Source organism: Phodopus roborovskii, unplaced genomic scaffold (assembly GCF_943737965.1).
Source record: "Phodopus roborovskii unplaced genomic scaffold, PHOROB, whole genome shotgun sequence".
Classification (NCBI taxonomy): Eukaryota; Metazoa; Chordata; class Mammalia; order Rodentia; family Cricetidae; genus Phodopus; species Phodopus roborovskii.
Genome location: NW_026126575.1, coordinates 2,781,258 through 2,794,425, shown reverse-complemented (window position 1 = coordinate 2,794,425; position 13,168 = coordinate 2,781,258). Strand labels below are relative to the sequence as shown.

Here is a 13,168-nt window from a genome sequence, read left to right as displayed (position 1 = left end):
ATTGTTTCAGGAGAATGGTCCTGCCAGTTGAGGGACCTAGATCTAATGATATAGGCCAAAGTGATGAGCACAGAGCAGTTCAGAATGAACTGGAAATGCCTTTCAGCCATTCGTCAAGTATACATTGGTTTGGCCAAAGTGGTGGCACATGCCTTTAATCCCAGGACCTCACAGACCAAGACAGACAGATCTCTGTGAGTTTGAGGGAAGCTCAAGTGAGTTCAAGGACATCAGAGCTACAAAGAGAGACCTTGTCTCAATCAATCAATCAATCAATAAACCCATTGGTTAGGCCCAGGGCTTGCTCAAGCATTGGCAATAAAGATACAAGATTACACTGGAGCCCAAGCAGTTCCCAGGAGAGATGGATAATTAGCAGATGATTACAATACACAGTGAGAAATGCCACTGAAAAGCATATCTTAATACAGAGCATGGAGGCGGCCATGGGAAGTTTGACTAGAGAGAAAGGGATGCTGCTGGGCCTCAAGGCAGTAATACGTGCTTCCCAGGTGAACAGGGAGAAATTAACAGAGAAAAGAATGTCTAGGACATCCTGGAGGTTTCAAGAATAAGGTATTGCAAGTGAAGAACAGAGACTGAAGTGGTGCCAAGGTCATTAGCAGAAGGCCATGTCTCCAGAGGGGATCTTGGGGGTCTTTAGAAGTTCCCAGCCCAGAGTATCTATAAAGATCATTCTTAATACTGCTGGAGGCAGAGGATGCAGCCATCGGGGACAATGAAGGCATATGCATACAGTGCGGTCTGTAGTAGTCCACTGAGGAGAGCACAGTGGGGAACAAGGAAAGGAGTTAGATGATCAGGAGGCAAAGTCATCATCTGCATTCAGTTGTAGCTTGATATAAGGACCCCAGGAGCAGGAAGCAGTGATAGTTGACAGTTAATCTCCAGGAGCTGGGTGAAGGGTGGAATTCTCTAATGCAGGACTGTAATGAAAACACCAGGGGTGGGGATGTAGGAGAGGGGAAGCTCTTTAGAAGGAAACTGTTTAAGGGACAGAGAAAGAGGGAACAGGGTGTAGTCAGTAGGGCACATTCTGATAAGAACACAAAGGCTTTCTGTGTTCAGCCAAGATTTAATAAATAGACCCTGACAAAAAATGCCAGCCTTGTCGTGAGCACATCATCTCCACAGACCAAAGCTAAGGGTGTGTCTCATTCTTCATCACTGCCAGCAGAGATGGTTTGTCCTCCACTTACGTGACCTGGCTGCCTCACCAGGGTCACTACAGATAGCTAGGCTGCCTCTCCTGCCCTCTGTTTAGGTCACTGCATGCTGCCAGTGACCCTTCCAAAAGGGATCTCTGGTGCCATTTCCCATGGCACACCCTCCAGTGGCTTCCTGCTGTCCCCTAGAATAGTCTCTATGTGTGTGGTCAACCCTAGATGACCTTCAGTATCCATTCTTCTCATCCCTGGAAGTCTGTCTGTGCTCATTGTGTTATCAAGAACTCACTAAGAGCAGTCACCCCCGCAGCATCTGCCCAAACCCTGACTTCATGTCAATTAGCTGTCTGTCTGAGGTGACCAGGCAGAGGAAGAGGCCTTCCTTGATAGCTATTGAAAACCACAGCCCCTTAAGTTCTGTGTGATCTTTTAAGTGGTATTGCCACTGAGTGAAATTATCTGTTTACTTCTTCCATATCCAGACTGTTAGCTCTGTGGAACAAGGACTTCATCCCCTCACTGCCTGCTTTGTTCACTGCTTGTAGAGCAAGCTTTGGCAAATAGCAAGCACTCAATAAATGCTTACTAAATGTACAAAAGAAGCAAGTGGTGGAACTACCGTGTGTTGAGCAATATGCTAGGCTTGTTTGGACCCATTCATGGCTATGTCCTCAGTGCATTTCTAAGGATCATTGGGAAGTACTGCCCACTAGACTCGTGAGTAAGCAAAGTTAGGGATGATACCTGCCGTTCTGTGCCCATTGGAACTAGGATTAGCACCCCAAATGTGTGGCAGGTATCCCTCTAAGGGTGAGAGAGATAGGTGCAGTCAGCACTGGAAGAAAGTTATGGAAGGAGTGTGGTACCCAGTGGCATCCTGAGTCAGACAAACTCATCTGGCAGTGGGAATTCAGAGCTGGGAGACATGTGAAACTGAGTGGCTTACAGGAAGAACAGACCAGAAAGCCATCCCAGAGGCTCAGGAATTGTGAACTGTGTTGAAGGAAGGATAGAGTCCAGCCTGGGGATGGCTAGGTTGCCACAGATGGGTTCTGAAGGCAAGAAATAGAGATTGTGGGAGTGAAAGGTGGAACCTTGTGGGCTTTGACATGGGTGCTTGGTTGGTCTTGGGGTGGCTTGTGCCTTGGGGCTGGAGACAGACTTTGGGGTAGAATGAGGCAAACTAGGAAGGGGGTTCTTCTCCACTGGGTGGTGCAGTGTGGTTATTGCTGTCTTGGGCCAGCTGTGCAGCCACTTAACAATTGGATTTCAGTTCTCCTGGGTAGTGCAGTGATTCCATGGCTAGCACTGTCACTCTTGATATCTTGTGCTAAAGACTCAGACCATTTTTAAAGTCTGGTTTACTGTTTTCAGGTTAGAGACTAAAAAACTTGAATACATTAATCATCTTTACTTCTCTTAGCATTCCTTCCAGCTCTGAAAGCTTTCTGACCAGTATACTGGTAGATTCCAGATTCCTGGATAGCCAGTGCTGGGTACTCTGGCAGAATGTTGGCCTGGGCTGTCCTGTGTTCAGTCTTTCAGCGTTCTGGTATTCCCTCTGGCCTCCAGCTCTGTGTCCCTTCCAGCCTATACGGATGTTGCTAGGAACACTACTCATCCCACCCCACCTCTACCCTCTAATAAATTTTCTTGGTATAATTGCTTAAGACCTATATTGTATCAGCACTCCCATTATTTAACACTTCCTGAGTCACAGCAGGGAAGTATGGGACTGTTGAAGACACCTGTGGCTGTACCATCTTGCTCTTTGTCTTGATGTCTTTTCACCCTAGCAGTCCCTTTGCCTTCCAGGGCCACCTCAGTTTATTTATCTGCCATGTTCTTACCTTAGTGTTAACTATTTTGAGCATTTCAGGTCTCAGCCTCCTGGGCAGTCCCTATTATAGTTACTGGCCAGGCAGGGCCACTGAACCTTCTGATAGGGTGTGCCCCTTACTCACATTGGATACTGATTCTGTATACATTGTTGCTAGGGTCAGCACACATGTGACTGTTGCCTCTTGCAACCTTCCACAGCATAGTGCCGAAATACCCCCACCACTTTAGAAGGACTCCAAGTTCCTGAGCTTCAGTCTGGCCCCACCCACACCCCACAAGCCATACCATTAATGTCCTGTGCCCTGGTCATACCTTGTGCCACCTCAGCTTGGTCTGCAGTAGCCTGCCACATCTCTCAGTGCAGGCCCAGTGCAGAACTGGAGCTTAGGAGACTATCATGCCAGAGCTTCAGCCTGCAGCTGCCTCCTAACTAACATGTGCATCACTCATATGGTTCTGGCCTTGCTTTGCATTTATTCAGCAATTTCTGTGCCAGGCCCTCTCATAAGCTCTAGGGATAGATCATGAGCAAAAGACACTAAAAGCCTTTGGTGGTAGAGGTCATGCCCCCTGAAGACCCTTCTTTCACTCCTCAGCACTCAGAACTCTTCTAGACACTGCTGTCCTTGTTGGATCTTATGCATAAAGTCAAGAGATATTTGTTAAGTTCTTAAAAGTGTATGCCAGTCATTGTGTAAGTATTTTATAGTGCATCATCCCCCTCATTCCCGTCAAATCTGTGTCAGCTGCTCCATCATCATCCTCAATATGAAGAGCAGAAGCAGAGGAGATGGCATGGAAATCCTGCCCATGACACACACTAGGAGGGGCCCTGACCTGAGCACCTGTAACCACACTTTGTGATTCATTTATGACCCTGCGCTGTATCCCCATAGTGCCTGGTCAGCCTAGGGGAACCCCAGACCTCTCTAGCACTGTGGCCTCTATCAAGCTGGGTCTCCATGACACCCAGCCTTGCTTTCCCTAGTAGGTCATTCTTGAATGCCTTTGGCCTAGGTGTCTGTGTTGAGGCTCTGAGCAAGGAATTGCCCTTTTCCAGGCATTCAGAATAAGCTCTTGTCTTTATATCCATCATCATATACATGAACACATGGGTCTCACCCTGAACTGCACTTGGTAGACTTGCCTCAGATCTCTGTGCCCCTGCATCCTCCCATTCTGTTTCTTCTCCTGGCTCTGCCTGGGGACAGCAAGTCAGTCTTCCTTGCCCACGACATGTTTCACTGCCATCCTCCCCTTCCCGCCTTCCCACCTTGCTTCTCTCACCCTCACACTCTCTTTTGATCTTGCAAATCCAGGCCCTTAGAGAAATCAGACAGTATGAAATATGAAAACTGCTTGGGAAGTAATTGAAGAAACACTGCGACTTTTGAAACCCACAGAGATAATACTCACACCTTCTTACTCACGTTATTTAATTTTTAATGGCAGATTTAATTAATGGAGATCAGGTCTTCTGCCTTCAGATGTGCTCAAGAAGCAGCTGCAGGCACAGGAGGAGGGGCAGCTGTCTAGAGCAGAGAAAAATGCAGTCCAGAAGTAGGAACCTGAGGAATCTATGGGGAAGAAAAGTCTTCAAAACTAACAGTTCATGTTGGGACTAAAGATATCATCAGAGTGCATCCAGAAACCCAGGAGCCTATGTGCTTACTGTAGCTATTAGTCCCTGGGCCTCAGTGGTCCAGAATCCTCCAGTGCTGATGACCTCTCTGGGAGAACAGGACTCCACCATCTAAGCTACCTTTTCTGCTATTCCCTCACCTAAAAAGCCAGGGCTTGGCTAGTCATAATGATTCAGGCCTGTGATTCCAGCACTCAGGAGGCTGAGATAGGGAAATCACTATGGCTTTAAATCCAGCCTTGGCTAAATATTGAATTCTAGGCTAGCCTGGGCTACAGAGCAAAGCCTTGTTTCAAAAACACAAAAGAAACAAAACCCATGCTTTTATTCACTCCTCATTTGAACCCAGGCTCTGAGCCTGAAGTTGAGGCTACTTCACCCAGTGTGCCTCTTGGCCCCTCGCTGCCCTCACTCTCACTATTTGACAATCCCTGCTTCCCTCATATACCCATACTGCCCTTTGGGAAACCCCATCCGTATTGTCTCTCCTTATGAGACCTCCTCCTTGTTTGGCTCATATCTGCTCACCCTTCAGTTTGTTAGAAATGAATATGTTCTTTAACTCAAAGAACTGGCTTCTAGAATGCTTCCTATATATATATATATACATGCTCATTCTCATACAGAACTGCAGGTAAGCACTTGTTCTCCTCAGCACTGTTTACAGCAGTAGGAGAATTTATTAGCCCACAGGACATGGTGGGAGCTGCTTGGCTTGAGATGCAGAGTGCTTAATCACAGAACTCACAGTACTCCTTCAGAGTGTGCTCACTCAGTGTATTCCCTCACGGAGTGCTCCATCTCAGTGTGCTCACCCACAGTGTGCTTCACAAAATGTTGTCTAGTTAAAGTGCTTGCCCACAACCCGTTTGCTAACAAGACACTCACAAGTGTGCCATGACCTCACCCAAGGGGGTGTAAAGAGGAAGGTGGGATGGGTCTGGGGAACAAGCCTCAGCAAGCAAGCTCACCACACACTATGGCCCCTGCTCTGCTTTCACTTTTGAAAAACATTGTTGTGACAAAAGTTGTATCTTAAAATTGGGATTCTAGTGTCCCATGAACTAGGCCATGGGCTCCACTGTCAGAACCACCAGAGGCAGTGGAGCAAGGAAGATACCTTGGTTTGCTTTAATTCGGGTATGCACTTCTGAGAAGACGGTCTGATTAAAGTTTGCCCGCTGCCTTAGTGGGTACCCACAAAGCATCAAACTACTGGCCTCATGCCCATTTGTAATTGTGACATTGTGTTGTCTGAGTACTGCACATGGCCAGGGCACAGACTCCACTTGTCTTGGACCCCACTCCCAATACCTAGTGGTTCTCAGGATGAGCAAGTTGGCCAGTCCTTAAGAAACCCACAGTGATGACAAGTAGTCTACCGGGTTCTTGTCCTCAAGGAAGAAGACTGGATAACCAGGGGCGCAGGAACAAAAGTACTGACATGATGCATCCCCATTGTGTCATGGAAACCTTCCTGTGCTTCTGGACCAGTGTTTGTGACAAAGCCCATTGCCCAGACAGGATGGGACCAGCTGGGGATTTTTGCTTAGTCATAATGAAGAAAATAGAGGAAGCTACAAGGGGGTGGCCATAACCATTTCTTGGCCTGTGGGTACTTCCTATGACAAATCCTACTGACCACATAATTGTCTCCATGTCCTGCAGAACAGAGTCATCCTGCGTACCATATAGAGCAGTAGCTCCTCTTCTGTATGCCCACAGTAGATGGCCCATCTCAGCCCTTGGGTTGTCCCTTTGAGAGGGACTCAGCAGGTGACTGAGTCTGGAAGCCTGTGACCTGACCCTGTGAACATATACTGAGAAAAGAAACTCAGAGGTGGTTGATCCAGGCAGATTTCTTATGGGGAAGAAAGGCCAAGTTCCATGGAAGGAACTTGGTATGAGGTCCTTTGTGGCTTCAGAAGCTGCACAGTGCTGTGTGGGTTGAGGGAGATTTGTCTGCCTGGTTTTCTGTCACTTTGCAGTTAAGAAAACAAAGCTTGGAGGAAGTAAGTGGTTTATCCACAGACTGTGGCCAGAACACACCAAAGTGCTGTCACCATGGGCCCATGGATCGTGCCACATCCTCAGGAGGCTCCAGCAGAGTTCCAGTGATTCCCAAGGAGGTCACAAAAGAACATCTGCTGGAGTAACAGGCACATACTGATCAGATTTCCTCTGCCCTTATTCTCAGCCAGAACAGCCATGTCAGGGATTGTCATACTATTCTGAAGCAGAGGCCACTCTCTTGATGTGAGTGCAAGGATTCCAGAGAAACGGAAAACCTTCCTGGACACAGTGTTAGTATAGCTAGAGCTTCCACTGCCAGGCTGTGAGGAAGGCCTATGTTTATTTCATGCCTGTGTGTGCTGAAGCTAGTGGCATGCCTTGGAGAAGAGAGGACACTAGAAGGGATAGGCTAGGTGACCTGTTCCACCCATAGACCCTGGTCTTCCCTGCCAGTGATATTATGTTCCTAAATCAACCTTCCCTGGGAATGTAGACAGTGGGAATCGCAGAGAGCAGATTAAAGTAGAGCCTGGGTCCAGCTCAGACCTGCATTCACACCTGTGGTCCCCTAGAGGAAGTCCTCTGCCTTGGTTCCCTTCCCTCTAGACCTTTCTGGGCTCCACACCACAGGATGTGCTCTCCTGGCAACCCTGATTCAGACCTCTCTTTCCCTGTCCACCCAGGGGACTGGCCTGCTGCTTTTCTTCAGCAGGTATGTAGGTAAAGCCAGGCTGAGCCTGACAGATGTGCAAGGAAGCACAGCCATGAGACTTCACAGACCCTTCACTGTCACAGCAACTTGTTGTAAGGACTGACTGATGAGCCTCAAGTTGTTTGCTCATCTGTGAAACGGGGAGAGTCCTTTCTTAGGAGTGAATGTAGTCAGCTATGCAAAGGGCCTGACCATGGCACATTGCACAAAGGCACCTGCTACTGTCCTCCTACCCCACGTGAAACATCTGACCACTTACACTACAGGGCCCACTTGACCACCCTGTCTCAGCCTCCAGGTTTGGCCTTCCCCCACCCCCTATATGTCTATCCAACCATGCATGGTTCTGAGTACTACCACCTGAAGTGTTATGTCTTGAGGCTGCAAGGGTTGTCAGTATGAGTCTCTGAGAGAAAGTGAAGATGCTGGAGCTTTAGAGAAAAAAGAAAGCACTAGTCTAGACCTGTATATCCAGAAGTGACTAACAAGTTAAGCAATCACAATGTGGCACCAGGATTAAATCCAACTGGCTTGTTCTTGCTCCTAGGCTTTCCCTGGCAGCCTCACTCTATAAGTGTATGCGCAATGGATATCTTCAGGAAAGGCAAGGAATATGCCTTCAGAACCTCCCACAGTGAATCATGGGAAGAATGCCATAGTCTAGGAGTCAAGACACTGGATAGACTGACACTTGCTATTTTTGTCTTGTCACTTGACCTTTTCAGGCAGTGTGGTCCACTTGTCTAGTAGGAATTGATCAAGGTCAGAACATTTTTCTTTACTAGTAATAAATGTTTAAGACCATGCAAGCTCCACCAGAGCTGTTCACTGGCCCTGTAGCATATAAGCAACTGGAGACATGGGTGTGTATGGCTATGGACCAGTGAAACTTTATTTACAAACAAGGTGGTCAGCAGATTTTGCCTGTGGCCTACAGCTTACCATGCCCTGAACTGAAAGTTCTCATGGTTTGCCTTCAGCAAGTCACTTTTCTGGGTTTTCATCAGGGTGGTCACATGCTGTGGGAGCTAGGACCTAAGCTTTGCTGACACCAGTTAAGATATTAGTGTATGTCCAATTCTAGTATGATTTTGTTCCACAAGCTTCTAGAAGGAGATGGTGATCTTTGGTAACCAGTTCTGTGTTTTCTCTTTCTAGAATGCCGAGATATATAAACTGTCTTCCCAGCAATTCCATGAGGCAGCTTCCAAAGCAGAGAGCACAATAAAGTAAGAACCTGCTTATTGTTCTTTGTAAACTTGTCTGCATTTGTGAAAATCCCCTTGTGTGGCTTGAAACCTGCTGCCACCTGCCTGATGGCAAATTTCTCTAATAACAAGACAGCCATCTGTTCCTCAGCCCCTCGGCTTCGGCTGGGTAACCATTGGCCATCGGTAATTACCCAGCATAGCACGCAGTTTTTCCCAGTTCCTTGGCATGTTGAAGTGTGCCACGGCCGCTGTTTTCTCTGGGTCAGCAGCTGCTTTGTGATCTAGCTAGGTAAGGGGCAATGATCAGGGTAGGGTCATCCTTAGCACTCAGCATGTCTCCTTTGGGAACCTCCTGCTCCTTCTGAACACACAATGATCTTCTAGCCTAGGCCATTAATGCCCCGGACACTCCATGCTGTGCTTCCAAATGAAAAGGACTCAGAGAGGTCAAAGGTTGATAGGCCAGTGCTCGGCCACATCTGCCATGCTCCTGTGCTGTCCATGAACAGCCTGAACCAGGATGTCAGAAGCAGGGAGGTGTGGGCTTGTTAATGAATCATTTGGGTGCAGATCCGTGAGGAAGGAAAACCTCACTTAAGTGTGAAGATGATCTCCATGCCAGAAGACTAGAATTCTCCAATGAATTCTTACAACCCCTTCTGCTCCCTTGGCAGTCTCTCTCCCAGCAAATTGGGTGAGTCACCAGAAAAACCCATCAAGGTACAGAATGGTTGATCTGGCAATATGAGAAGAAGATGCCATAGAGCATTTGAATAGCTATGATGAGACAACGTACTTGTGAAAATTCTGTAACTGTTGGTAGAGATTTTTATCGGGACCACTCTGTCCCACCAGCTGGCTCCCAAAATAACCATGCAGAGACTTATTATTAATTGTAAATGCTTGGTCAATAGCTTAGGCTTGCTACTAACTCTTACAAATTAAATTAACCCCTATTTTTCTTATATTCTATCTTGTGACTTGGTACCTTCTCCCAGTACAGCATGTTCATTTCCTACTTCCTCTGCATCTCCTCATGATTCCTGAGACTCTCATGACTCCACCCTTCCTCCTCCCAGCATCCTCTCTCCCCTGAAAGCCCTGACTGGCTGTAGGCCTTTGGCTCTTTATTAGCTAGTGAGAGTACATACTCGTAGTATACAAAAAGATTGTTCCATAGCATTTCCCCCTTTTGTCTAATTAAAAAGTAAAGTTTTAACTTTAACATAGTAAAACTATATACAACAAAAATAGTTGCCATGTAAGAATTCCAGTTACAATATCCAGTTAATTTGTATTTGGAAAATTTAGAGAAAATAGTCTCTTAATTATCTAATCTTTGTGAGTCTAGAGTTTTATATACCTAATTTACCTTTAATCATAACTAAGGAAAACTTTAAGTCTAATTATTTCGTCTTTAACTCCATTAAAGACCCCAAAAGGATGTAATGTTACCTAACAGCAGGAACATCTGGCTGCCTGAATAGTCACCCAAAGTTCTTCTGAAATGTTGGGGCATCCAACTTTGGCCATAGACCTAGTATATCTTGTGGATGGAGTTTCTGTTCCACCTGGTCCCACGGCTGTTTGGACAAACATACATACATACATACACACACACACACACACACACACACACACACACACACATACAGAGGTTTATATTCATTATAAAATGTTTGGTTGATGGCTCAGGCTTCTTATTGACTATCTCTCTCTTAATTATTAACCCATTTCTATTAATCTCAGTATTTCTACATGGCCTCATCTTACCAGAGAATGCCTGGCGTCCTGTCTTCCTGGTAGCTACATGGCATCTCTCTCTGTCTCTCTTGCAGCTTCTCTCTCCGTCCTCCTCTTTCCAGCATTCTCCTCGTCTGGTAGCCCCACCTATACCTCCTGCCTGGCTACTGGACAGTCAGCGTTTTATTAAACTAGTAAGAGAAACATATTCACAGCATGCAGAAGGACCAACCCCATCATCTCCTCTTTTCTGTCTAAATAAAAAGGCAGGCTTTAACTTTAACATAGTAAAATAATATATAACAAAACAGTTATCAAGCAAGAACTATAGTTAACAATATTTAGTCTGCTAACATTTGGCAAAATTTAAGGAAAATATTGAGTCATCCATCCTATCTTTGTGAGTCTAAACTTTTATATGTAATGTATCTTTTATCATAACTAAGGAAAACCATAGCCATACCTATCTGTCTTCAATTCCACCAAAGACCTCATAAATATAATATATAAACTGTAGAACTGACAGAGATGCCTCATTGTCTGAACAGTCACCCAAAGTTTTTCTGTAATGTTGGAGCATCCATCTTCAGCCCACAAACCATAGTGTGTCTAACAGACGTCTCAGCAGAGCAGAGAATTTGAAACTGTCCTGCCTGTATTGACAGTTTAACAGACATTTTTCTCTGTGTCCTGCAAAATGTCTGACAGACTCTTCCATGAAACAGGAACCCTGAAGAACTGTCCCCTCTTGTTTTGGCAAGTTCAGCAGTCACTTTCCTGCTGGGTCCTGCATGTCTACTTTATGCAGCATACAATTAAACAGTCCAGGCAAGAGCACTTTCTTGCTCAAATGGCTAATCTTGCCATATTGAAAGCAAACTCCATAACAAATTCTTCAATGCCCTTTTTCCTCTCTGACATAATTGGTACTACCAGGAGCAGTAGTGTATCATTGTCATGAAAAACCCTATAAACCATTTTAAGTGTTATATTCTATAGGTCTTTGAAAGGTTTATGAAGAATACCTATCCATTTGAAATATATCTCTCTCTCTCTGTGTGTGTGTGTGTGTGTGTGTGTGTGTGTGTGTGTGTGTGTGTGTGTATAACAACTATAAGTTTTGACTATTATAGGTGACTATCCATAATCTGTAGTTATACTTTACATTTTTAAATGAGCTGTGTAAACATAATACCTCAACAAGAGTAGAAATATGCATATAACAAAATTGACCTTAAATTTGTATCAATAAACCAAATTTATACCAATGCAAAATATTCATTTCTATGTCATATTCCCCTTTTTTTATTTAAAAAGAGATTGACTATGATCATAAACCATTGATAACCAAGCCTGTTTAAATTAAAAAATAAAAAAAAATTTATAAACAGTATTTGGGAATTTGGGCATCTTTATCTCCAAACTGCTTGGGGGGCACTGTCAATCCCAAGGAAATAGTGACAAAACCTAGAACCATGCCCAAATCCTGGCTGTAGTAGTCTGAGGCTGCATCATCACTGCTGTTTTGGATGTTGGATTACCTGAGCCACTGCTTCAGGGGGTCTTGCTTGATCAACCCATATTAGTCTGAAAGGAATCCATAGCTTTTCATCTTCTGTGGAAACAAAAGCAGAACCTCTTTTCCTTAGACTTAAATTTTGAAGTCAAAGCATTTCCAAAATATATAGGTTGGATTAATACACCAGCATTTATAATCAAATGTCTTTTAGCAGTTGTTGCTCCTTCCTCAGCAGTCAAACAATTCAAAGACAACACAATAACATACAGCATCCAGACTGTTAGTATATTTTCCATCTTTATGTGGTCTTTTTTTTTATATAACTCTGTTTTCTTTATTTTTATTTTTTGAGACAGAGTTTCTCTGTTCTTTGGCTGTCCTGGAACTTATTCTGTAGACCAGGTTAACCTTGAAATCACAGAGAACCAACTGCCTCTGCCTCTCTGCCTCTCTGTCTCTGCCTCTGCCAGGATTAAAGGTGTGTGCTAGCACACCCAGATATTCTATTTTCTTTTCTTTTCTTTAGGACTTTATCCTTTTGCTTTTCTCTCCCAAGCCTATGTATATATTTTTAAACACACTATAAACCCTTTACAAGTTTTTCTTCATCTGAATCAGTCTTTACATCTCTATTTTTTCTGATCACACGAGTCTTTAATCTGCTAAACAGCATGGCTAAAAGTAAAGCAGCAGCTTGCCCTGCCCTATTCCCTGGCTTTCTGAGAGTCTAGCTTCATTTCTAGATTCATGCTCGGTGGAGTTTCTAGGTCCAGGTCACAACCAAGAAGCATGCCACTGGCTTCTCATAAACATCACTTCATTGTTGGTAGTTGGTCCACTTAAAAGAGCTGTGAGGTTTTTGCCATTAACCCTGAGTCCGGAAGCATCTCTCAAAGGACCCACGCGTGCCTCTACTTGTCTCTAGCAAAAAGAGCCCACCTGAGAAAATGCTGCTAACAAGAAGCCATGTTTGGTTTTGTTCTTTTGTTTTTAAAATCCTTTTTAAACTTTTGTTAGGTTTTACATGTAAATTCTTGCTCCAAGTGTGGGAGCCATTTGTGGGTAGAGTTTCTGTTCTGCCTGGTTCTGAAGCCGTTTGGACCCAAATAAACACACTGAGGCTTATATTAATTATAAACTATTTGTCCAGTGGCTCAGGCATTTTACTGGCTATCTGTCTCTTAATTATTAACCCATAATTATTAATCTAAGTATTTCTACGTGGTCTTATTTTATAAGAGAATGCCTGGCATCCTATCTTCCTAGTAGCTACATGGCTTATCTCTCTGTCTCTCTGTC

The 13,168-nt window shown here is 44.7% G+C and overlaps 1 protein-coding gene across 1 annotated transcript in view; it reads left to right on the top strand.

The window, feature by feature from the left end:
* Chchd6 (coiled-coil-helix-coiled-coil-helix domain containing 6) overlaps positions 1-13,168 on the top strand; it is a 217,146-nt gene that overhangs the window by 161,159 nt on the left and 42,819 nt on the right. The window contains exon 6 of the mRNA XM_051203392.1: positions 8,555-8,625. Coding sequence (XP_051059349.1) covers positions 8,555-8,625 — 71 coding nt within the window. The remainder of the gene's footprint in view (positions 1-8,554; positions 8,626-13,168) is intronic.